Source organism: Branchiostoma lanceolatum, chromosome 6 (genome assembly GCF_035083965.1).
Source record: "Branchiostoma lanceolatum isolate klBraLanc5 chromosome 6, klBraLanc5.hap2, whole genome shotgun sequence".
Taxonomy (NCBI): Eukaryota; Metazoa; Chordata; class Leptocardii; order Amphioxiformes; family Branchiostomatidae; genus Branchiostoma; species Branchiostoma lanceolatum.
The window spans coordinates 18,743,844-18,770,476 of NC_089727.1; the positions used below are offsets into that span (position 1 = coordinate 18,743,844).

At 41.0% G+C, this 26,633-nt stretch overlaps 3 protein-coding genes across 5 annotated transcripts; 2 read left to right on the forward strand and 1 right to left on the reverse strand.

Moving 5' to 3' along the window:
- Positions 1-2,014: 2,014 nt before the first annotated feature.
- On the reverse strand, positions 2,015-18,017 carry LOC136436939 (ubiquitin carboxyl-terminal hydrolase 46). 2 transcript variants are annotated; one of them, XM_066431349.1, is made up of 11 exons: positions 17,930-18,017; positions 16,263-16,343; positions 14,919-15,132; positions 8,112-8,192; positions 7,277-7,398; positions 6,572-6,648; positions 6,117-6,200; positions 5,338-5,470; positions 4,704-4,768; positions 4,042-4,120; positions 2,015-3,394 (listed from the first exon to the last, which is right to left on the reverse strand). In XM_066431349.1, exons 1-11 carry the CDS (start codon positions 17,948-17,950, stop codon positions 3,287-3,289), a joined length of 1,065 nt encoding a protein of 354 aa, XP_066287446.1. In that variant the 5' UTR covers positions 17,951-18,017; the 3' UTR covers positions 2,015-3,286. The 2 variants fall into 2 exon arrangements, with proteins under 2 accessions (XP_066287446.1, XP_066287445.1); XM_066431348.1 differs by having other exon boundaries at positions 7,277-7,401.
- On the forward strand, positions 10,059-25,214 carry LOC136436940 (large ribosomal subunit protein eL21-like). Of its 2 annotated transcripts, none has more exons than XM_066431351.1 (5): positions 10,059-10,062; positions 19,583-19,652; positions 22,115-22,289; positions 23,097-23,247; positions 25,082-25,214. In XM_066431351.1, exons 2-5 carry the CDS (start codon positions 19,586-19,588, stop codon positions 25,169-25,171), a joined length of 483 nt encoding a protein of 160 aa, XP_066287448.1. In that variant the 5' UTR covers positions 10,059-10,062; positions 19,583-19,585; the 3' UTR covers positions 25,172-25,214. The 2 variants fall into 2 exon arrangements, with proteins under 2 accessions (XP_066287448.1, XP_066287447.1); XM_066431350.1 differs by lacking the exon at positions 10,059-10,062 and adding an exon at positions 18,752-18,850 and having other exon boundaries at positions 19,579-19,652.
- On the forward strand, positions 10,075-13,738 carry LOC136436938 (myosin-9-like). Its single transcript, XM_066431347.1, has one exon. The coding sequence runs from the start codon at positions 10,569-10,571 to the stop codon at positions 13,404-13,406; it is 2,838 nt and encodes a 945-aa protein (XP_066287444.1). The 5' UTR covers positions 10,075-10,568; the 3' UTR covers positions 13,407-13,738.
- Positions 25,215-26,633: the final 1,419 nt, after the last annotated feature.

Below are 26,633 nucleotides of genomic sequence, written 5' to 3' on the forward strand. Positions count from 1 at the left end.
TTGGCTGTTCTGCTAGACCACATCAGTCTATGCATCATTCTGGACATCCTCTTGCTACCAATTATCTGTAAAATATGTGCTGCTCATCTCCTTATATCAGGCCTTGTATATGGGAAGCAACGACCCTGGTGTATCGGTCTGCGTTTCGTCCTTCTCGCTGCGTTAGCACTGGCCAGCTGTCGCCAGCCAATCACGTCGCCGCCTATGGTCTAGCGGCAACGTGATTGGCTGGTAACTTTCCCTCCAGCAACAGGAGGGGGAGTACCTGATTGGTTGACAGTTGACCAGTAATAACGCAGCGAGAAGGAAGAAACGTAGGCCGATACGCCAGGGTAGTTCCTTGACGCATACAACCGGTGGCATGGCGCAAGAGAATGGTTCGTGGGCTATCCATTTCCATAAGCAATAATCATCTAATAAGGCTACATAAATTCATTTTCTTGATTTTCAGATCTCCAACAAGCGACATGAAAAAAACTATCCCGAGAAGAATGTATCCTGGTACACACAAGATTCCATGATTGTAATTGGTTCTCTAACCTCACTTTACTTAACCCTCAGCCTATTATGGTAACCATCTGGTACTAACTTTGTATTGGCTATAGGCAGGAGAAAAAAGGTTCAAATTTAAGGGAACCATGAAGCATATTGGTACGGCCTAAGACAGCACAGCAAATGCCCAAGATGTGTGATAATGTACACACTTATATCAGTTATAACTACACTTATAGGCAGGAAGTTCGATTTAACTTTCAGCCTGCCACGGTAGCCATTTGGAAAGAAATTTGTTGGCTACTGGGTTAGGCAGCAGGGGGATGGTTGTAAAGGTGTTTGTTTAGATGTATAAAAAAGTGCTGTACCCCTCTGCAGCTTCTACATTTACATTCCAGGCTATGTGAATTTTGATGGGTTTCAAACGAAGCTCTACACTTTGATAACGTCAATTCTGTACATAGCCTCAGAAGGCAATTTACATTTCGATGGATATTGTGTAACATTTGCAAAGTATTTTTGTAGGTCCTTGTCAATAAATTGTTTTGCAATCCGGTACTTTTTGCTGTTTTGTATCTTACAGTGGGTAGTTTCACTTTGAGATATTTTGGTTGTGGTAACCTAGCAACTTGTGTACACACGTTTCATAAGTAAAATATTTTGCTTCAGATTTAACAACATCCAATCTCTAACATCCAATCACATCAATTCAATTGCATCACTCCTCTCTGTCAACCAATCACATTACTCTAATTCAATCACATCACTCCTCTCTGCCACCCAATCAAATGAGCCCATCCTATCACATCACACAAATCCAATCACATGACTCCTTTCTGCCATCAAATGAAATCACCTTATCCAATCACATCACTCCTCCCCTTATCCAATGACATCACCCCCTTTCCCACATCATTCCACCAATCAGGAGCCACAACCTACCTCATGGTGAAAACAAAAGAGAAAAATACATGGCCAGCCAATGACCTAAAGTAGTTTTAGTAGTACTTGGTTCCTTCCTTCTATGAATACAGGTCTGTATCTAATTCCAGCAACACCCCACCTGGACTATACACTATTGCTGGTCACCTCTTATACACCTTTCTTACATGGTGGACATGATAGAATGAAAACAAGGCCAATGTGGCAAACATTAGACCGATCCTAAATGTCCATCACAATTAGCTTTTCAACCAATAATAGCATGGTAATTAGGGAATTGACCAATGATGAAGTGGCTGCATGTCTGTCAAGTTTTCTATTTTGGATATCTATGTCTTGACGGAGGAGGGCGGGACTATGGAATCGCTCACATGGCTCTAAATTACTGCATCTTTTCTGAGCATTACACAAGTTTATTATAATATTGATAATTGGATATCATATTTTAAACTTAGTGAAACTAAATATGTAAATAATTTTTGTTTGTTAGCCTCATTGGCCTCGTTTTTACTCTATCATGTCTGCCGCGTGAGAGAGTGTGTAGTAGAAAAGTGGACAAAGCCAAAAAATGATGCAACCATTTTGCTTCAGCAGTGAAATATCATTATGCACCAAGCAGTATACATATTACAGTCGGTTCCCAATGGTCTATTTTACAGTGGACTTTACAAGATGGACCTTTGAGATTTGACATTACAACCTTATGCTGTACAGATCTAGTAATCTTTTTTTGCATTGATGTAATTGTAAAATGAAGTCTTCTCCGCATCACCCCATATCTATACACTATCGACCAAAGTAAGAGATTCAAAGTAAAATAAAAGCTCGTGCAAAATGGAGTATCTTTGGCATAATGTCGTGCAATACGTCAACATTATTTTTGCCAATTCCTAACTTTACAAATCTCCAAAATAAAACTTTATACATGATTCGGAAGTAGCCACCTATATGTATATGGTACTACGTCTAGTCCAGAAATCTTTTATCTCGCATAATTTCTTCGTCGAACTTTCAAGCACACGGATTGCTGAAGGGACTGTCTGCATCAGGTTGTGATACATGTAAAATCCACGCAGCCAAATAAAATATCATGGAATGTCAATGCTACAAAGGGTGGAATCTCAGAGACGTTCCTTGGACCTAAAGACTTGCTGTTCAACTTCACCCTCTGATCTACAAGCCTGGTATCCCTCCTATTCTAGCTTCAGTTCACAACCCCTGGTCCCTTCTATGCAGAACATTGAAACATTTGGTCCCTATACTCTGCTCTATTTTGGGAATCAAATATCTCATAGAAGCAGTGTAAGGAGTTAGAGCTTCCAAATGCCTGTTTGAGCCACGTTACAATGACGTTACGAGGATCATGAGACTGGGAACCAATCAGAATTCTTGCATACATTCTAGGCAAATATTCAAATGCAAATCGTTCTCCATTAACGGGTGCCAGACTACTGTAAATGCAGAAATGTTCGCCGAGGTTTTACATTCAAGGTGTTCGCGGCAACCATTTTATCCAATACTGTAGCAATATGTGACTATAGCACTGCCGCAAAATTAAAACCACCGCAAACATGCCATTTTCGCCTTAGCTCGAAACAAAAACCACGCAAACTTAAATACATTTACAGTATTCTGCGTAGAAGCGATCAGAGAGGAGTGAACATGAGCTAGAATAGGATGGGTACCAGGATACTGGTCTACTATATAACACAGTCAGATTCGGTCGTAACGACTCTTATCTCGGCATGTCCTATACATGGACGTGGTCTGCAGCCTACAGAACTGCAGGGGCCATGATATGCCTCGAGGTTTCTCTATTCTGTTCTTCCGCGTCTTCTGAACAGGCAGATGTCTAACTACTGTCTCTGGACTGGTAGAAGAGGATGTATCCCGACTCCGACGTCTTCTGGATATCGGACGTCAGTCCGTAGAAGTCTTCGATTGCATGGGCGTCGATTTTCTGTATGGCACACATGACGTGGAGAACAATCAGTTTTACATGTCAAAAGTTTGTGTTTGTCATAAAACATGTACACTATGTAATCAGTCATTCAACATTGCTCACTAACTTATGTCCACTAACATTGGACATTTTAAATTTGAAAATGCATAAGGATAGCTCTAGGTTCAGAAATCATCAACTCAGGATGTACAGATGTTTCAATACAGGTCATATTGCCTTCTTAGCAATCTTACAGAACAACCCCAATGAGTCCATTGTTTCATATAATTTTTTTACTTTCTGTCATTTTGATCCACCAGTCGATCATTTCTTCAAACCTGTGTACTAGCTCAGCTTATTTTCCACAAAAAAACAGACACATCCTGACATCTTCTGATTTTGGTATGAGGGTATGCATACCGTTTTACAAAGAGTGTAAGCAGCCATTTTGATTTCACACAATTTGTAGGACTGATATAATTTAACGTAAAGCATAATTGGTACTGAATTTAAGGCAAAGCAAAGTCAGCTTGCTCACATTCAATTAACCACATAGCTACTCCATTTCTGAGTAGAGCATTGACCATGCAGGCCCCAATGAGAAGTCTATCCCCAAGACATGACAGACCTGTAGCCCAGGATTTTCTAAGAACTTGTAGACTCACCTCCACAATGTCATCATCAAACAGCAGCCAGAAGCCGTGAGACTTGACAATAGTGATGTAATGGCCTCGGTTAGGTCCACTGTAAACAAACCACAAATTCAAAGCATTACAGACAGGTCATGCAAGAGTTTTACCCATTCCCTTTTTGTTACACCAATTTCCCTTTGAAATATTCTTGAAATGGATATCGTTAGCAGCTTTCTACGACAAGAATACCAAGGAGCTGTATGACAAACAAAAACATCAGACATAACTTCAACAACAACAATATTCAAATAACTGTGGACACACACCAAGACAAAGACACAAACTGAAGACAATACATTCAAGGAGGTAACAACATCTTTTTTATCCACCACAAGGGAGTGAAGTCTGTGTGCTTCTGTAATGTCTGTGTATCTATCTGTGTTTCTGCCATTTCCAATATACGCGACGAAGAATTGACATACATCCTCAGTGCTGTTTCTTTGTCAGTGGGACTGGAAGGGTTGCAATGCAGTATGGGTAAAGGGATTGAAGTCTGCCATCACTGATTGCTTTGTTTCATATGCTAATCATGCTGTCACTAATGCAGCAGAAACTGTTTAAATCAAACAAAGAAAATCTATCAATGTCCTATTGTCCTCTAAAGATGAGAACAAAATAAAACACAGCTGTCTCACCTGCCACAGTGGATGACTACGGCCACCAGGTCATATATCTTATCTGCGTTAACTGCATCATCAGACTGTACAAGGAAAAAAAAAGAAGACCAGGTCTTGAGAAAAAAGTTAAGGAACAAAAGAGCATATGGGTGAGTCAACGTTTTGGCTGACAGATTGGTTGACGTACACTACTTGCGCTGGAAAGAAAGTTAAAACTTAGCTACGGCGCAGTGACGTTTATCGTAGGTTGTTGTTCAGTTCTGATGTTGTGAAATTTCCAAAAAGGCTATGAGTATGACAGAACCAATTTGCAACCGCACCCTTTTTGGTTACAAGACAGCTGAATTTCGTATGACACATGCAATATTGACCAATTGAGACTTAAATAAGTGGGTAAGATAGTTTTTCAGGCACTACAGCTGGGGCAAGTCCGCTGGTATAAGCCAGTTCAAGGTTTGACATGTCCACGTGCAGTGCGAGCAATCTATAGAAGTTGAATGTCCCTGAGACGTCTGGACTTGGTATCAAACATAGTTGAGACAATAACTGTTTACAAGTCAGGGGCCTTCACCTTTGACCTTGTGGATGCACAGTTAAAACCATGAACAAGCTTATACCAACACATAAGCTCTTATTATCCTAAGGTACTTACAGTGTTGAAAAGTCTGAGTTCCAGGGGAAACACGACCCTGTAGGACAGCTTGGTGTAGCGGTGGAGCTGCTCCATGTACTTAAACCTCTTCAGGTGCAGAGCCAGGATCATAGGCAGCTTTTTCACTCTCATGCTGCAGAAACAAACAAACAAACAAACAACCAATCAATCAATCAATCAATCAATCAATCAATCAATCAATCAACCAACCAACCAACCAACCAACCAATCAATCAATCAATCAATCAGATTAATGTTAATGAAAACCAAGACAATACAGAGGCTAGGATCATAAAGCTTGAGTCACACAGTAGGAAAATACATGTAGCATGCCCATGATCCTATGAGTTCTAAACGGACATTTTGGGCAGCAAAATGGCCAAGGCTGATGTCCTCTTCGTCACTGCAGGATTCTTATAATTTAGCTGATGTACGCAAGATTTTCAAGCAAAGAATATGCTTGATTTCTTGGCAATTTGAAATTCGGAGGGACTTCTGAGCATTAACAAATTTGTGATGCCAACTTCTGCAATTTCTTTACTCTCATCCAGGAGGGAAAAGAATAGGACCTTACAACAACCTTAGCACAGAACATCAACCAATATAATATATATTCATACTTATATTTATAACATATATTAACATTAGTATTCAGCCCTGACAACTATATACATGACTATCTACTATCAAAACTGAAAACAAGGCAGAACCTGGTGTCTTATGCCAAAGGGCGCTTATACTGGCTATACAGATACATGATGGCTCCACTTGTGTCTCACCGTTTTTGTGCTTCTTGCTTGCTACAGCACATCTCACAGTAGTACTTATACTCACTGCACAACGTCTCTGTATTACTGAAGCCCCTGTACAAAAAACAACACAAGTTAGTAATATTAATTTAGTGTGCAGTGCTCAGACTGCAGTACTCTCTTGCATCAATAGGAGGCATTTTAGATGCAACTGTGGTGGCAAATGGATTTTTAACACTTTTGAAAAGCCAGTGAGGGAAATACTCTGCATGCAAATGTTGGCTATCTAGTAAACTCAAGAAAAATCAAAATCGAATCAAACCATTACTTTCGTTGGCAATACAGTATTTGAAAGCATAGGCAAACCAAACCTGTACTTTAAACTCAGTGCTTCCAAAATCTACAACCAATACAAATTTGGTAAATGTAAGAAGCTATCTTAGTATATTGAAGGTTAAAAAGCCAGTGCTGACTGACTGCCTTACCTTAAACAGTGGGTGATAGATGTATTCTGGTCAACATCTACTGACAGGTCCAGGAAATCTTCATCTTTGCTACTCACCTGCAGAGAGAAAGCAACAAAAAAACAACGGTTCTTCTTTATCTACTTTTTTTCCTGCTCTAAAATCTATGGAGGGGACACCCCGTGATGTCACTCTGATATTAAAACCACAAACATTTCAAACAGAACATCCATCATGGTTATGTGAGTGCAGACACACTAAAAGAATTCAATACAATACAATACAATACTAGAAACTGGTATAGAACGGTAACATTTCGCATGGAAAGGTAACAGTTGCAAGCAAAATCATTACATAATGTTTACCTTCACATGGTTTAGCCTACGCCATAGAGTTGGTTATGTTATGTTAATGATGACATCATAGTTAGATGACATCATAGTTAGGATCACGTGTTCTCCAGTCATGTCCATCTTGTTGACACCGCCGGTTGTGTGTGAATAAAGCTCCCGAGTTGTACTACGCGTCTGAGTCGCTTACTAGCACCCTTGGCCACTTAGTGGCGCTAACAAACCAGTACTGCACTGTTTAGTCATACTCAAACACATTCATAAATATGGTGACCAGCCCCTCCATCTCGGTCCTGCCACTTGCTACATTATGTAATCTAACACCACAGGGTGTCTGCAACTTTACTACTGGTAAACATACAGGTTGCGTACTTACAGTCTCACAGCAGAGGCACCTGGTCTCGTTGGTCAGCGTTCCCTGGAATATGTCGTGGACCCAGGTGGGGTCGGCCTTGGTGCTGTTGTCCGTCCCGTTGATGCCTTTGGCTTGTTGTTTCTCTGCTGCAAACATTAAAAGCATTAGCCTGACTAAGTCAGAGGTTTTGACACTTGAGGCTAACCCATGAAGCTCCCTCATATACAGGGCCACTGGTTTCAGGCCACCATCCGAAATGATGAATGCAATCCCTCACAAAAATCACATGTTCAAGCAGGGGCTGTCCCCAAGCTTCTAGTTAGGAACTGTATACGTAGACAGGGCGTTCAAAGATTGGGGGAGGGGTGGCAGAACCAGTTGGAACCAGAATTCTTCAATGAGCTCTATCTGTGGATAAGGGCTGTCTCCAGCTTTAAATTTTTTTCCGTCCCACTCATTGTTTGAGAGCCGATTTTTTAATTATCATTGTTGAATATGTCATTTTAAGCTTAAATTGATACATTTTTATCAGTTTTATCTCATGAAAATTGATATTTTGGGGACAGAAGGGGTTGAATTTTTCGTACCAACAAGCAAATTTCCGTCCTGCCCCAGTGTCTGGTATGAGGAAAAAACAACAGTGGCAGTGTGTGTGTGTGTGTAGAACACATGTCAATGTGTATGTAATGACTAGGGAAACAGGGAGTAGTGTTAAGTGTCAAACCCCTTCCCACGGAATACAGCACGGATCCACGGAATTTGGCCACATGGATCAAATTCTGTGTATCTGTTGGTGAGGGTTTGATCCCACATATTATACACCAAGTGACTGAATGACCGCGTTCTCCTATCTTACCTTGTAGCAGATCTGCTACTGTGTTGAGTAGGTAGTTAAGGAACTCATGTGCGTCCTGCTGCATGTAGTTGTCAAATAACTCTGTATGGAAAAAAAAAAAAAATACCACAATTATCTAACTGCACATGTGTATCGTGCAAGTACAGAAACATATTTTTCAACACTTAAATGACCAATGCCACAAACATGCATATGAGTGCTTTCATAACAGGTAGAGCTGTGTACCTAAACAAATCTTAGGAACAGGTACAGGTATAGGTACACGGGTTAAGGTACAGGTCCGGACCTGAACCTGTACCTAAACTACTTGTTCAGAAGATGCTAGCTTTTCAATAAGGACAAAAGCCTGTTTGAACTGGTAAAAACATAATATTTGATTGTGCTAGGTACTATTTTTATGAAAACATAGATGAAAATTTGACTCCAGCAATGCAAATGTGTTTTCTGTGCTTTTGAGTGGCTTTAGAGCACTGCCACGGTAATTTCATAGTAATCTTATCTGTCAAAGTGGCCATCCCCTGAGTCAGGTCCAGTACTGATACAGCAGGGTCAGGTATTTTGGACCTGTACCTAATTGATTGTACCCGGTATTGTATCGGTACAGTGTACCGGTACACAGCTCTAATAACAGGTTTTACGAAGGGCTAGCTGCAACTTCTAGATTTGCTGCAAATTGTAATCAGAGAGTGAATATTCCTTGTTTTTAGTAACATATATATACATTCATGATCGTAATATAGCCTAGCTATAGGGCATGCCACAGACTAGGACTAGCCTGACTAAATTGCAATTCTAGCAGCCCCTCCAGTGGTAAGACGCCTATTATTAGTAGGGGGGCCAATGCCCCTGACGTGTGACGTAGAAAAATAAAAAACATGGTATTTTCCTTAGAAAAACTGTCGTATTTTCCTTAAACTACAACATTTCCATTTCAAATTTCGTGTGAATGTTGACAAATAGGTTGTTTCCTGAAATATATCACAGATTTGTACTTACAGCAATACATCATGGAGTTTTTGACATGTTTCACGGGCCAATACCTTGTCTGAGCGCCGGAGCGGGGGCGCGCGGCAAATCTGCTGTCACCGACTCATGAGCTATGTTTTTGAAGGCCGTGCCAGCACATGTGCCGCGACCTCAATGCACTGATACGTCTCAAATAAAGTAGCAGAACATTTGTGCCTGCAGATTACCATACCTTTGGAGCGGGAATAACTCATTTTTTGCCGAAAAATGAAAAGATTTAGTTTTTAAGAACATATTAAAAAATGTAAACGGTAAAATATTGAAACCAAAGTATATATAGTGTGTAGTGTGTTCATTTTACTTCCCAATAAAACAATTCTTTTAGAGATTTACTGTTTGGCACACCCCCTGTTTTTTGATTGAAGTGGGTAAGTCCATAGGGTATTTCCAACATGGCTGCCGTCCAGGAGAGCACATGGTGCCAATTAGACATACGATCTCTTGTGGAGAAGGAAGCGATTCCCGGTAGGTTTCTTCATCAAAACTTTTCACCTACATTCCTAGGAGTCAATAGACATGAGTTTAACACACTACATTGAATTAAATTGAAAAATAATTGCTCTAATTTAGTAATTCTGTCGAGGCGCCAACGAAAGGGTGGGAGGGGGGCTAATTCTGACTTTTTTTACAAACTGTTTCCGTTGGCCCCATGTTTCTTACAACATGGTATATAAATATCAAACACATACTGTCAGGCAGTTGGGAACATGCAATGTTTAATTTAGTTTTTTTAGGCGAATAGAAAATACATTGCTACTGTAAAAAGGAATGTTTCTTTGATGAGTGAATCAGTGATAATCTGACAGATCCTTGTTGCCTCCATTTATTACAGACGGCCTGAAGTCTTCAAGTTTAACTGTCCGTCTTGTGAGGGATGTAGTCAACTGTATTGAAAATGCACAACTCCCATTGACAAGAAAGCTGCTAACTGTCTTGGCTTGTATGGACCCAAGATTGAAAGACAGTTAGCAGCTGACAAGTAAACAAGTGAAGCGCCAGATGCTGTCATATGCAAAAAAAGCAGAAAAGGATGAAACTGTCTGGGATATGATCCTCCCCTGCCTTCAAGTGAAGGACAAGGACTATGTCGGACAGGCCTGCAGCAAACAGGGCATAAGCAGTGGTGTCCTAGAGGGAAACACGAGTCTCCCTACAACCCCTACTAGTAGCCCTGTACTTACTAATAGAATTGCACTCGAGCTGCGAGCGTTCAGAGCCTCAACAGGCAGCACATGGGAAAATGTGGCCAGATGGTTTCACAACTTAGGGCAAGGAGAAGTGAAGCCAGAAGCACTCAGGTGGTCTCTGGAAGCCCTACATGACTGAAGAGCACATGTACAGCTGGGAAAGAAGAAGTTTTTCATACACAAGGGACATGTCTACAGGGATGTAGAGCACCTGTTGGAGGAGACATACAGCTGTCCACAGGAGATGCAAACAACACATGTACACAGCCCATCTAAAAAACCTCTGAAGAAAATGCTGCGGAAGACAGAATCAGAGAAGAGCTTGCTCAGAGCCAAGCTTGCAGAAGAAAGAGAACTTTTGCATACTGTAAAACAAGCCCTTCAGGAACATGTTGTGCAGCTCAGTACAGAAATACAGGACCTTTGTGCCAACTTGCAGGAGGCTATCTTAGACTGTAGCCAGCAGGATCAAGACATTGGATCTTTAGTAGCAGAGCTTGAGAAAACAAAAGGAGAAAGGCAGGAAGATCACAAGAACCTACTTTGCCTACAAAACAAGCTGAAGAATGCTCTTGAAAGGGAAGAGGAAACAAAGAAATCAAGGACAGAGTTAAGTCATCATCTGAAGAAAACCAAGAAAGAACTCTCCAAGAAAGACAGGGATATTGAGAAAGAAAGAGAGAACAGAGCGAGGATAGAAAGCCAGAAGGATGCAGCAATGGCAGTACTTGAGAGAGAGAAAGGACTGAAACTAGATGCCCAAAAGGCAAAATCCTACTACAGACGAAAGGCTGAAGAGGCCCAAGAGAAATACCAGACAAGTGCAACTGAACTTGAAGAAATGTACGGCCAGCAGGTTAAGGAGCTGGAAGGAGCCCGTGATCAGTTGCATACAGCACTGGAGGAGGTGAAGAACGGGCTGTTCTCTGGAACCAAAGATGACCAGGGAAGGTACACTAACAGGGTTCGTCTGGCCTGTATGGCAGCTCGGGATGCGGGTGTTGCCAGAGGAAAGGTTGCCACTTTGATTCGCCAAATCCTTGGGACATTTGTTGACAAAGACATGTCACAATTGCAGCTTCCACAGAAGTCCTGTGTTGGTAATATCACCCAAGAATGTGGTGCACTGGGAAAAATCCAAGTTGGAGAAGCAATGCTTGCCTCTGATGGCAAGGTAACCCATCAGTATGATGGAGTTACCAAGAATATGAAGCACTACTTTGCCCACCGTGTTTGTACTAGTGCAGGGTCCTTCTCAGCTGGACTGGTAGAGTCAGTGGATCAAACAGCTAGTGCCCAGTTAGACTCAACCAAATTTTTCCTGTCCCAGATAGCTGAGATTCTGTCAACCACTGATGCAGAGAAGTCTGAAACATTGAACAAACTTGTCACCTCAATCAACAGCACCATGTCTGACAGATGTGTTGTCAACAAATCATACAAGGAACAGTTTGAAGAGTACAGAGCAAGTATTTTACCTTTGGTCATCACTGAGTGGGATAGCTTGGATGATGAGAGCAGACACAAGTGTAGCCAAGTTCATGACTTCTACTGTGGGCTCCATCTGCTAACAAACATGGCAGAGTATGCAGAAAAGGCACTGAAGGGATGGGAAGAGTCAGTTGCAGAGAAGGCTACACTGGGCAGATTTAAGACGAAGGAGTTTCTACATTGGGGTGGGAATGAGTCCAGAACCCAGTTAATGGTAAGGAGTGCCTGCAACTTGTTACAACCACATGGAAATGAGAGCATGGCAACTTATCATGAACAATGGGAAGCCTTCCTGAGAGAGAGTGGAAGGAAGTCTGCACTCTCTCCATTCAGAGGAGAGCGCTTCAACATCATATTCCACAATGGTGGTGCTCTGTACTACCATATGTCTGACATTAAAGAATTCTATGAATGCTATGTGACAGCTCAGGACTTAGCCGGGAACAGGCTGCTGCGCGCAGTGCAGGCAGATGTTAATGATGACATCCTGATGGCCTCGTCTAGAGCTTTGGGGATTCTGAACAAGTTGGTGACTACACCCTTGTGGCATGCTGTGGAGAGTGACAAGCACATTTTAGACATGGCAAGATACTACCAACAGCTGAAGATACAGATAGAGAGATGGAGCAAAGATGCATCTTCATTGCTTGAGGAGGAGGCTGTCTTTGGTGAAGACTTTGCACCAGAAAAGACTGACCCTGTGTACATCTCTCTTTTCACACCAACTACAGAGTCGTTGACTAAATACACAAAGGAGGCATTGGAGCTTATTTGCTCCCATGTTGCTGTCATGGTCACACGACAGCTGTGGGATCATTTGGAGGAAGGCAGGTACAATACCAGCAGCATCACAGAAGACCTGCGACAGGCAACGATCAATGTGCCGACGTCACAACGCGCAAATGAGAGCGACTGTGCTCAGCTGGACCATGACAGGTTGATGAGACCAAGTGCCACAACTGCTGCTCGGGAAACAAAGGTCATGATGACACAAAACAAAACTGTGGACTGGTGCCAGTCTCTTCCTGAAGAAAAGAGAGATCAGTATATGAACATGGCACGAAAGAAGGCACCACTTCTGACAAAGCAGAGTCAGGAAAGAAATGAGGAACAAAGGATTCGCAGGAAAGAAAAAATGACAGCAAAAAAGAACAAGAAACAAGCAAACCAAGAGAAGAAGGCACAGAGGAGAGACACTGTAGTTGAAAAGGTAGTAGCAGGAGATGGACTGTGCAAAAGTTCAGCAGAGGTGGACTCACTTCTGAATGCAAATGACCAAAAACAAAACAAGACAAAACTTAAAAATCAGATCAGGTACCACAAAATCATGACTGCTGGATGCACAACAGGACTTGACAAGAAATGCTTTCAACTGTCCTCAGGAGGGGTGGAGTTTGGTGTGGAAACTCTTGCAACCAACCTTAAGCAGATCATAGTTGCTATGAACTCAAGTGCACAACCTGTGAGTGAGACAGCTACTGTACAGTTGCGCAGTCCACAGGAAAAAGAACAGTTGCAAAATAAACTGAAACGCCAACAACAGCAGGCACTGGAAGTTGAAAGGACAGCCAAACGTCACAAACAAAATTAAAGACTCATGACTTTTTCTTAGCGTTCTGTTCTTAGGGATTATAGAATGGCAACAGCTGTTTTTGGCTTCACTGCGAAAGAAATAGAATCACTTGAAATACTTGAAATTTATGTATCTACTCTTTTACCATTTTGTCCCTTTGCTGTACATTGTATGAAGTGTGGCACAGTGCAAATAGAATTTTATTATTCTATTGTTTTACTTTTTGTCCCTTAGCTGTGCATTGTGTGAAGTGCGTGTGCCGTGTACAGTGTAAATAGAATTACACTATACATTTTGAGTTGCAGTTTTTGAATAAGACACAAACCACAATTAAATCAAGAAGATGTGAACCTTTGTCTTTTATTCATCTATATATAGACTTTGTAGAAAGCTGTAAGTACATAGACATTCAAATTATTTGTTCTCGATTACATCATACAGATCCAAAATGGTATTTTTATGGCAGTTGACCCATAATTTTCAAAATACATTTTGTAATACAAAATAGCGCAAAGGACATGAAATGAATATCCATGTGTTGTTCTAATTCAACCTATCTGGTTTCATTATATTTTGGTAAGAAAGGGAGCACTGGAACTTAATTAAAAGTGAAGGGAGACAACAGTTCAAAAATTTCCCACCATGCTGCTGATATACCGTACTCAATTACCAATTTTCATGTCTAATAAACAGATCTGATGTTTATATTTCCGACAAACGTTGATGGTAAATTGATTGTTAGGTTGTTAATGATCTATAAACAACAAATTAAGTATGCCATGATGACCCGGGGCTTAAGTCTTCATCATGTTGTTGATACATAATTTTTCTACAAAAATACCTCAAAAATAATATTTCAAAAATTTGTAGCCCTTGAAGGGAACATGATAGAAACAAAATTTAAACTGTTTTGTGATCCCTGTAACAGGCTCTATTTACCTACCAAATTTCAGAGGAAAATATTGAGGTTGAAATTTTGGTCTGTCCCACCTATTATTAGTATTCCTACTTAATGCAATTACAAGTTGTCTCTGACTCTGGGTTTAGAAGTGAACGGCTACAAATTCTGTGGGGAGCGGCACCATACAGATATATAGCCTGGTATCCATTCTACTTCAGCTCCATCCCCTCTTTTAATCACTTCCCTGTAGAAAGTCTGGAACCCCGTTATGACTGTCATTTGACTCTCTTGTGAGAGCTCTGACTAGACCTGAGAGCTCTGATTAGCTCTATGCGACATGGTCCTTGTAACGGCATTGTACTGTGGTTTGAACCAGAATGGGAAAGTTTGATCTCTGTCAGACTGCTTTTGAGAAATATTTCATTCCTGAAGTAATGAAGGACGCAAGGACCAAATGTCTCAATGGGTACGGGGGCCAGACTTTCCTGCAGGAAAGCTATCAGAGAAGCAAAACGGAGCTAGAATACATGTAGGATGGATACCAGGCTATCATAGATACCTGGAGAGTGAGAGTTTGTGTTACACTGATTAAGACCAAGATGTAAACCAACTTCTGTAAAAAGTCTTACCATTTTCTTTTCTCAACCTGGCGATGAACTTCTTGGGCGCGATGACGCCGACTTTCTTCTTCTGGGTGGCGATGGAGTGGAAGAGGTCGGACAGACAGGTGAGGAGTGTCTCCTTCTTCTTGGGCTGCGCCTTGTACTGGAGCACCTTCTCCCGGAACGGTCGGCAGAAGTACAGCGCCTGGAGCACTGAGTTACAGTAACACGTGTTCCCAAACTGTGGACGAGAGCAAAAATTGTTTTTTAAGAATGTGGAGACTAAATTTCAATGAAAGGGGCATTTGTGGTGTTTTATTTGTGCCCTGTACAGGAGCACCTTCTCCCGGAACGGTCGGCAGAAATACAGCGCCTGGAGCACTGAGTTACAGTAACACGTGTTCCCAAACTGTGGAAGAGAGCCAAAATCGTTTTTAGTTTGTGGGGACTTGATTTGAAGGGAGGAGACATTTGCAACTTGTTTTTATTTGCGCCTTGTACTGGAGCAGCTTCTCCTGAAACGTTCGGCAGAAGCACAGCGCCTGGAGCACCGAGTTACAGTAACACGTGTTCCCAAACTGTGGATGGGACTGGGAGCAAAAATAGTTTTTCAAGAATGCGGGGACTAAATTTTAATGTAAGGGGCATTTGTGGTGTTTTAGTTGTGCCTTGTACTGGAGCACCTTCTCCCGAAACGGCCGGCAGAAGCACAGCGCCTGGAGCGCTGAGTTACAGTAACACGTGTTCCCAAACTGTGGACGGGGGCAAACACTGTAAATAATTCTATGCTCAGACCTCAGTGGGGTCTTAATTTTGTAGTTTAAGGCTTTGTGGTGCTTTAAGTTTGCAGTTGACATAACACTCGTACAGTAGTAAGAAAAAACATGTTTGCTTGAGTTTTTGCAGTAAGAGCTCGCGATGAAAACTGCAAACATAAAACCACCGCAAATATTTCACAGTTTACAGTGCCTTTTACTAGAAAAACTTTAAAAGCCACATGTTGAGTGTTGAAATAGGATGACTCATGATCATGTATGCTAGAAAATCCTTTCCTACTATTTGAAGACTACATGTCATTCTTTTCCAAAACTGGTTGAACATTATTTACATTTTCATCAAATGATTAAAGTATAACTATGTCATGTAGATGTACTCATCTTCTTGTCAAGCAAAATCTAACACTTTTGAACCCAAGACATTCTTAAGACACTCCTACAACAATGACTTTAAGATCCATAAGTAGAACTACTAACTGCTAGACCTATGTTCTTCTTCTTCTGTTATACAAAGACATTGACATTCTTCTAATCCATGTGTTTTTTCGAGATGTTAGCTTGCTATAGTTGGAGAATACATGTATTGGTTACTCACGTTGACCAGTCCAAAGTAGTGTTCGTTCACCGGGAATTGATCCGAACCAATCTCCTTCTCAAGCTGAGACGCATTTGCACCCTACAAACAAACAAAAACAACAACAAATAAACAAACATAACTACAGACACTTGCAGTATTTTGCACCACTGGTTGAAAACACATGACATTATAATTCACAGATGGCTGATTTCAAGAAAAACTGGGAAGGTACGAGTATGACTTAGTGTTGCTACAATAACTACATTTTCACTTGAATAGACTAAGCTTGATGAAGTTGGGCCTAGAATTTAGCTTAGTGCAATTCTTATCATATCCTCTAATGTCACATGTTTGAAAAAACATCTCAGGCCACAGCAAGTAAATTTTGTGAATGAAATCAGCACATGTATGGATGGAATATGCTCGCTCGGAATCAAGTACACATGTGCAGTGTCAAAGGTAAAGGCCCCTGAGACGTAAACAAAACGTATCTGGCCGTTGTTATGCAATTAATCTAGCCTGGGTGCCATCCTATTTCTACCGGGGCTCCTACACTTGCTACCCTTTTAGGGTAGGGTAGCGAGTGTAGGAGCCCCGGTAGAAATAGGATGGCACCCAGTGACCCAGGCTAATGCAAATCAAGACAATGCCGAGACGAGCACTGTTTAATAGCCAGGGGCCTTCACCTTTGACACTGCACATGCATACTCTAAATTCCGAGTGGGCTTATTCTATTGGTACACTGACTGTAGAAGTGACACTAAATTACTAATGTGGTAGTGGCAATGAGTGTAGTTGACAACTTGGTGAGTGATACTACACTACCACACTAGTGTCACTTTGTGCACTTCTCCAAATTATACAGGAATAAAAGACTTGTTGGCTCACAGTGATAGCATGTTTTGTCCCTTCAATTTGATGATTACAATCGTCTATGGTCTCTATTTTTAAAATTTAGAGGCATCTTGCTTCTTTTACCCCGACTAGTGGTCTTTTCGCAATGTCGCATTAGATGCAAAGGATGTCATCCATAAAGTTTACTTGTTGTGGCCTTACTCTTAACAATTTCTGATATTCTAAAACAACCTGTACTAAGCCCATAATTTAGTATTTATCTTTCATAACATCACATTATGAAATCCACAATTAAATCATTATTTACACGAAACAAACTCTCTCTCTCTCTCTCTCTCTCTCTCTCTCTCTCTCTATATATATATATATATATATGTCAGTTTTGTCCAAGCAGGGACATTCCTATATAATGTCCTTGGTCCAAGTATGCTTTATCATAAAACCGTAGCTTGTAAAAATATGTCCGCCCCCCTCCCACTTTCGGTCCGCCCCCAAAACAACAACTGTGCACTAAAACGACTAGACTGAACATCTTACACAAAACGCAATGCTCTCTCTCATCACGAAGCTTCCTACGTTTAAGATAGAATAGACATCAACATTTTGACCTTGCAAAATATCATTCTTGCGTTGATAATCTATAATAAACCATGCAAGGAAATAAATAAGTGTCCACATTTTTCCCACCATTTTTGGCCTGTCATATAACGGCGGCGTATGATTTTACAGAGCCGGAACACCTATGTATAGTACTAGAAGGTTCCCAAGGCTGGTGCATGTTTTCTAAAACTCCCTTGTGCCGATGTTAGAGGTAAAGAGAAGGTTTTTACCATGTTGACTACGCAATGCATCTCTCCAGTTCTCAGGACCTCACTGCCTGTCTGCCATCTTAGTGCGACCAAGACTACAAAGGTGAAGAAAATTTCCTCCAGATAAATCCTCCCTAAAACCTTCATTTTACTGTAAATGTAATAATCTGTCAACTTAAGATATTTCCTTATTAAACAATGGATATGATTGTACAAAAGTATTGTTTTATTGTCGCTGACATGAAATAATTTAGCTAAGTATGTAGAAATTTAGGTAGCTTAGGGGTCTTGATAAATGTAGCGCCCTGCAACGCTCGTGTAGCGTTTTCCCTGAAGAAAAGTGGGCGGCACATTTTGTTTTTACGTATTTGGGTTTTAGAAATTAGAAAAGTTGCTACCTTAGTTTGTGGCACTTTAATGATTGATAAGAAAAGACTTTCAGCATTTCCAAATTTCTATAAAAAAATAATATTAACAGAGATGGTTGTAAATTTTCACCAAGCAAACCCACTTTGACCAAGATGTCCAGGTCTTTTTAGAGACCGTGCCGGACCAAAACCTACAGAACCTTGCGCTAAATAAAATCACAAATTTATTACGTATGTGGTGTTGCATTATTCTCCAGAAATTATACAGAAATCCGTCCTTGCCTAAAAATGAAGCGAATTTTATCTCAAATCGCATGAATCGCGCGCTAGTTTTACACAAGTTACTGAGTTGACCTGACCCGGAAATAAAACCTTCAGATTAACTTTCTTCCACTTCTACCGATTTTTGATCATAAATCATAGCCACGTTACTTCTGAATATCATGAAATATTTTATAAATCTTGAAATCTTATACATGATTTAAAAATACAACATCAAAATTTTAGGCTGCACGGATGTTGATCACGTGACCCCCATGCTCGTCCTTTTTTGACGGCGGCCATCTTGAGAAAGGTACGAGTCGTTGCCTCTCTCGGAAAATAGCTAAAATCTGTATTATTTTCTCTTTCAGCATTATCAAATCCGTAGAGTTTGATAATAAAAGAATATAGCATCTCTCTGTACCGTTTTTATTTCCTGGAACTGCCATTAATATTATATTAAAAGTCCGTTTCTGTCCGTGTGGTAGCTGGACATATACTGAAAATGGCCGCTGAAAAAGCATGTGGTTTTAGTAGCCGGTTTTACTTTAATTTTGTGACTCAAGAAAAAAATTATCTATCCTTTTGCTTTTCGGACTTAGATCTATCGCATAGCTCCATAGAGAACTTAACAATTTGTTTAGAATTTTATCAATTTGTAATAATATAATAATTCAGTTACTCAATCTTTTAGTGCTAAATATGCCATGAGTTTTACAGTAACGTTACTACTGAAAATTACATGTCCAGACGTTAGTGTAGGTGCTTTCCTAGTCCATTATTTTGTGAAAAGCAGTTAAGGCCAATATAGTTTAGAAATACACTTATGTAGTTAAAGATATGAGGGCGACTTGGTAGAACTGATCTAATTTGTGTTTCGATTGCTAAAAAGAGAAAGTAGATAAATTAATTTGTCTTACGTGATTCGTCTACTTAAAAGCATGGATTAATATATTAAGTGTCATGAATGATTGGCAAATCAACCTTCCTGTCCCACAGTTTCAATCCATGTTTGAAATGATATTCATTTTCTCATTTCAGCTAAAAGATGACGAACGGCAAGGGTTATCGCCGCGGTACGCGGTATATGTTCAGCCGCAAATTCAGGCAACGTGGTGAGTATTTCGTCACTGATATATAGCAAAAAAAGATTATGATATGATTGATATCAGATAACTACATTTTTTGTCATATCTGGGCCATGAAGATGTTCGATATGGGTGTTCCAGACTAGTCGTTTCCAGACTTAATCGGGCACTGGGCAACACCCCTTTGTTGGAGTAAAGCCCCCAGAGGCTACCAACTTCAACTTGCTGAAGATTATGTAGCCTATCTAAGGTTTAGACCTTATATAGATTTAAAGGCTGTAAGGTTTAGACCATCGCACACCAGGGCATGCCCCTACTCTTTTTCGAAAGGTGTGGTGGGTTCTTTTACGTGCGTGGTAGGGATGCGTACCGGTTATAAAGGTCCGGTTATTACCTGAAAAAACGTTTCGGTTCAGGTCCAAAAAACCGAAACCCAGTTTTCCGTTTTTTTCGGTACTGGACCGGTAAAAAAATCTAGCACTCACATTATATCTTTTTCGTTCTAGACCATCTTAAACCTTCCGTAAATCGCAAAATTTGCGCTCGAAAAAGACGAAAACCTTGCCATTCATGGCGGTCATATTATCTGCATGCTGAGGTACAACAAGCAATCTTTCCCGAAAACGATCTTTTCTCCGTGAAAATATCCCAGCACCACCACAAGACAATGTATCAGGTCATGAAATATGTTGTGATTAGTAAAGAATATTCCTATCGTGGTAGATACACCGTTAGATTGTGCAAAACACGATCAAAATTGGCGTTCTCGACACCGATCGAGGCGCTAGGCGCCATATTTGTTTTGAATTAGCTGCTCTCGCGAGATTTGATATAGGTTACATGCAAGGTCAGCTGACCTAGACAGCGAGACTTCGCGAGACTTCATGACCTTTCACCCACAACCGCGGGAACTGAAGTGAGAAGACGTGACGAACTGTTTTCGTTGACGCTTGGGCATATAAAGATGTCATCCCGCAGCATAAAACGGAAAGGGCAAAATCTGTCCGGGGCAGGAGAAGCTGGCTATTATTTTTCTGCCACAAATTGGATAAAGATGGCTTGATCGCGGCAATCAGGGATATGTTTCTGCAGTGGGCCTCCCAAAAGGACTGTGATATCCTGTGATATCAGCGGTGCGGGACTTGCTGCTAATGAACTTCTAATGAATACCAGGTGCCTTGATCAGATGAAGGGCATGCCAGAATGTCAAAAGGCCGAGTTCAGAGAGAAATTCTAGTGTATATTTTTTCAATTTTTTAATTTTTTTTGCATGTGATTTTTTTTAATGTGATTTGTGTTGGACTCCAACTTGACAAAGTCTAATCTCATTTATTGGTTTCCTTTAAAAAGTGATTTTGCACTGGAAAATATTTTTCCTTTCACAGTCTTGATCAGTCATTATTACTTATTTCGTTCAATTTTAAGAACTTTAATAATTCTACCTTATTCTGATAGAAGAAAGCAACAGACTTAGCATTGTGTTATACTCTCAGGTTAGTGTACAATAACATGATATCAGTCTTGGTCTATGACAAACAGCGTTACACTGGTATAAAAGTACATGTATGTGTATCACAGTGCAATGTAAGAACACTCCAAGTACTAGTAAATAGAAGTTTGGCAATTAGTCAGATATGCCATGGGTTCAGGTCGGACCTAATAGGTCCGGACCTGAACCTAAACTTTTAGGTTCAGGTCCGGACCTGAACCTGAAAATGAGTTTAGGTCCGCATCCCTAGTGCGTGGGGTGTGGCTCTTCCCAAACACGGGACCTACATTTAAAGTCCTATCCGAGGGACGTCCATAACCAAAGAGAGTTGCTCATTTACACCTGAGTGAAGTGAGGAAATTTGTTTTAAGTGCCTTTCCCAAGAGCACAACCTTGGGGCGCATGTCCAGACAAATGACATGTCTGGGGGCAACCCGGGATTAAACTCGGGTCCCCTTGTTTGACAGCCGAATGTTCTATCCATTACACCACACGATGCAACTTGCCTACCAAGATGTACATGAAGGCTAATTTGATAGGAAAACTGCATGTCAAATACTGCTTGTCAAACATGGTGGAGAACAAAACACATTTCATTTCAATCTGCCCCTTCTACGACCACGAAAGAAAGCTGTATAAAAAGGCCATCAAATGCCATCCTAATTTCTCCACGTTTACAGACAAAAAGAAAACTACTCTCCTCTTAACATCACAAAACCCACACATTACAGGAAAAGTGTGATCATTTGTCATCCACTGTCTCGGAAAAAAAGTTGAACCCAATACTAGTAAGTTAGAATTTAGTGTCAGTAGTTGGACTAGAGTAGTCACATTATATTGTTCATCATTGTCTGTCCGTCGTTTTTTTTTGTTACATGTTCTTGCAATTAGCCTATGGGCAGGCAATAAACTTTTCATTAAAAGAAGTTATTTAATGAAGTTGACAGTCAACGGTTGGATATTATGGATACAGAATTCTTATGTTTTTCGTCCCCTGTAGGCCCCATCCATCTGTCCACCTACCTTCATGTCTACAAGCGCGGTGACATCGTGGACGTCAAGGGCACGGGTACCATTCAGAAGGGTATGCCCTACAAGGTCTACCACGGCCGCACCGGGCGTATCTTCAACGTCACGAACCACGCCGTCGGTGTCATCGTCAACAAGAGAGTAGGGTAAGAGATATCTCACACTAAGCTTAAGCGATCTCACACTATTGTGGGTGATTTATCAAAGTAATAGGCCCCTGGCCATTTCTTTATAGTTCCAGTTTATGATTAAATGTGACCGGATGACAAGAGAATTCCCAAAAAATATTAATCAAATCCTAGGTTTTCAACAACATGCAAAAACATTAAATTTGCTGGAAAACGTTGTTTGGAGAAGCGCTAGCCCCTTTCGGAGAAAAAGTCAGGTCAGCCCAAAATGAGACCTTTTGTATTGCCAGGGGCCTTCAACATTGACATAATGATATACAATGTATGTATAGAATACAACACGGGGTATTCCGTCGGGTGATCCAACCCGCGGGAGGGCTGGGACCGAGGGTTATGCGGAGAGTAATCATACCCACCCGAGAAAACACACATTGCAAAGCAAAATGCGCCAGAAGTTGAGAAAAGTTGGTGTCCTTGAACAAAAAATTAATAACAGCCGCACATTCCAACGTCCGACAGCAGCGAACACGGCGCACTCCAAATCCTTAACATTCTATGGAAGCCTGTGTGATAACGCAAAATTATCACCCGGTCTGGAACACCCATATCCAACGTTTTTGCAGCCTAGGTATGACATAATAGTAATTATTACCCCGATTGATAACACTGTGCATGCATACTTCAAGCCGTGAGCAAGTCTATCATATAGACAATAAAATAGAAGTAGTGTTCAGCCCTCCTGTGAGGCTTGAATAGTAATTCAAGTTCATTTGAGGCCATTGATGGAAAGTTTTCTGAGTTTTGCTTCCGTGTGTTTTTTCACAGGAACCACATCAAGCCGAAGCGCATCAACCTCCGCGTGGAGCACGTGAAGCACTCCCGCTCCAGGGAGGACTTCCTCAAGCGCGTCAAAAAGAACGACGAGCTGAAGAAGCAGCACAAGGAGACCGGCGTCTACAAGATCTTGAAGAGAGAGGTGAAGATTCATTTTCATTTTTCTTCACAGATTCTACTGTATTTCTGTGACTCTACTTAACCCTACTCTACTTAAGTAGCGTGCGTAATCCAGTGGTTAGCGATCTTGCCTCTGGAACTAGAAGCCCCGGGTTCGATCCCGGCTGTGTTGCTCACCCGACATGCACGCTACTGGAAAGGGTTGCAGTCCTTAGGATGCGACGTTAAGCCATAGTCCACCAGCGTTCGAAATACCCGTCTGCAATCTGCAAAATGCATAAAGATTTTCAAGATTGCAGAAGAAAAATTAAACAATCTGCAATTTTGCAGAAGAAGAAAATCAGACTCGGGATTCAATGGCTCTCAATTCAGGAGATTATAATTTATATAGACTTACTAGTAAGCAAACTAGCGGCGCTGCAGATATAAACTGAAACCACACCGCCGCGCAAGATGGCGGCGTTTCGGTGCGTTCCGACTGCCAGGTGCTACTTGAGGTCAGTTTTTTCGGGGGGGTTCGACCCTTTCCGTGATAACTTCGGAGACGAATCATGTGAGAAAATGTCAATTTCGTGCATTTCCGTCCACCCTCGCTAATCTCCGCGGTCACGATCTCGAGGTCGGCAAAACAATGCCCGGATGTTTCTAGTATGTCGCAAGCATGCGATTTCTTCGGGGCTTGATCATGAACTCGGGGCATGGGCGCGATGACAGAAGGAACGAAACGGTGGCTGCTACATTAGTCCGTGGTCCTTCAAGCACAGATGGCAGCGATGAAGTTGAGAACTACTCAGATAGATCTAGAGCACCGCCTTGCGTGGAGAAGGCGGGACATTTCCTCCTGTGCCGAGAGAGTGGGGAGGGGGGCGCCCACGTGAAAAACAATAACATTCCCGGGCCGTCTTGAGGGCCGATTGTTAGAACTCGGAGTCCGATGTTTAAAACCGATAGCAATTTTTCAAATTTATAAAAAAATAGAATTACGCAGAGGGCAAGCTTTGCGTGAGGCTTCTTTATTTTGAAATCTTCATTATTTTCTCGATTTTTTCAAATCTTGTAATTTTTTCCGTGGGCCGTGGCTGTGATTTTTGTTACCATGGGTCGTGCGATCTAACATTACGCGTCAGAGCACGTGTTCCTTGCAGGAATATAATGTTCTTTTCCCCCTTTTCAGGCAGGTTGTTGAATTTTTCAAAATTCTTATTCACATACTTAAATTATAAACAAATATTTGATTTGATTAATATTGAATAGATACGCTTTTGCTGTTGCAATTTTCGCTATTCATTTGAATATTTTTCACGCACATGTTATTCCTGTTTCAAATTTTGCTAGTAAAATTTAAAGATAGAGTGAGAATAAAGAATAACAGCAATGTTGCAAAGCTAGATATGATGTAAATATAAGTATATATAGGCATTATCAAGTTGAGAAGGTGTCTTGTGTATTTGCAGAAAATATTTTCAAATTGCAGAAAAAAAAAATTGACATTCTGCAATATTGCAGAACACTGAAAAAAAGTATTTCTACCACTGTTCATTGTGCTTGTCGAAAATAGCCAGGGGAATTGCCACGGTACAATGAACCTGTAAATACTGTACATGACGTCTGTCTTCATGTCACGACCAATGGAAGATTAGCTCATCTGTTCATTGAGTTCATTTGAGCTAAACTGGTTCGAGATCACTTTCCTTTTTTCCTTATACCCTGAAGGCCTGAACCTTTCTGTGACTTGTATGAATTGTTACTCAAACTATAGATACATGCATCAGGGCTCATGTTACTGTTGAACCTTTACAGCTGACTGTGTAGATGAACTTTAACCCTTGTTTGTTGTTGTTGTTGTTTTCCTGCAGCCCACTGGACCCCGGCCCGGCCACATGGTGAGCAGCACCAACAACGTGCCCCAGCTGGTGGAGCCAATCCCATACGAGTTCATCGCTTAATTCAGTCATGTCTTGGGAGATAATAAAAACAGACAAACCTTCACGTCTATGTTCCTTGTGTCTTATTACCTCCATGAAAAATTGAGGTATTGTTTTTGGTGTGTCTGTTTGTGTGTGTGTGTGTGCATGTATATGTTTTTGGAAATTGTTGGTCAGCATAACTTAAAGGCATACACAACCCCAGAAGTAGGTGGAGACCACATCTTTGTGAATACAAAATCAACCAAATTTATAAAAGTTATTCACAGATGAACAAATAAATGAACCATTTATAATCCAGGAATTGAGCGGTGCCCTTTCCTGCGGACCCAAGGGGTGTGATGCACGATGGGAATCATTGCTGAAGTATTAGTTCCTATGGGATGATTGCTGAAGTTCCACATCAATTTTTGGGTAAACGCAATACAAGAATGAAGTTGCTAAGGGTGGAAATTGATGACCAACTATTCACACAAACATCATTTTCAACATTGGACCTGGATTTCCTAAGAGCTGCCAATTTTTGTGATTGCCATAAGTTTAAGTATGGGTTTTAATGGGATGATTGACAAAGATCAAAGTCCATTTTTTACCCAAAGCAAATGGAAAATAGTTACTGAGGCTATCCAGAAACATTGCAAAGGCAATTTGTAAGGTTTCTTGAGAGCCGCCAAGTTGAAGTTTGTTCAGTGGTCTTTCGCGATATAACATGTTACACCTGGTTGTAATTGATCTGAAAAATTCTGAAGGGTCCTGGGTGTGTGGGGCGTGTGTGTGTGGGGGGGGGGGGTTGGATCAGAATATTGAATGCTGTAAAATGTAACTGCTAGTCCTGGTTCAAGGTCAAGTTGCCGATACAATTACGTTCTTGGATTCAGAAAAATATTATCAGCCTAACCAGAACACTCTCCTCTGGTCTTGTGTATGGCTTTAAGAACCTCTGGATGGATTGTAATGATATTTGGTATGTGGGTAGTTTTTTGTTGGAAAGACGAAGGTCAAGGTTGATTTTATGCCTCCCTGGTGTGTGACCTTGTTTTCCTAAGTAGCTGCTAAGGATTGTTCTATGTGGAATGCAAGACAAAACCACATATTAGCTTAGTAGACGGTTCTGTCCCCTCCCTCAGCATTTTCAAAATGTAGATTCTACTTAGTATATCAGTAATACCTGTCAGTAAAGGAATAGAACGCAGCCAACCATGCACGTCGAAAATGTGTATTGCACAGACTTGTGTCTACAACACAGCCATGTATGATGTAGCTAGGCACACTACACTTGTGTTGCTACATGGAAACTGTAGCCACATTACAGTTCAATACTAGGATGCAACGCTAAACATTTCCAGATTTTCTGTACGTTACAGCTAACAAATTTATGATCACAGAACTTTGTTACCATAGCCTGCCACAGTGCACAGGGAGGTTTGTATTAAGAACTTTTAAGGAAATGAATCCTGGATCGAGTCGTTTATTTTGTTCGACC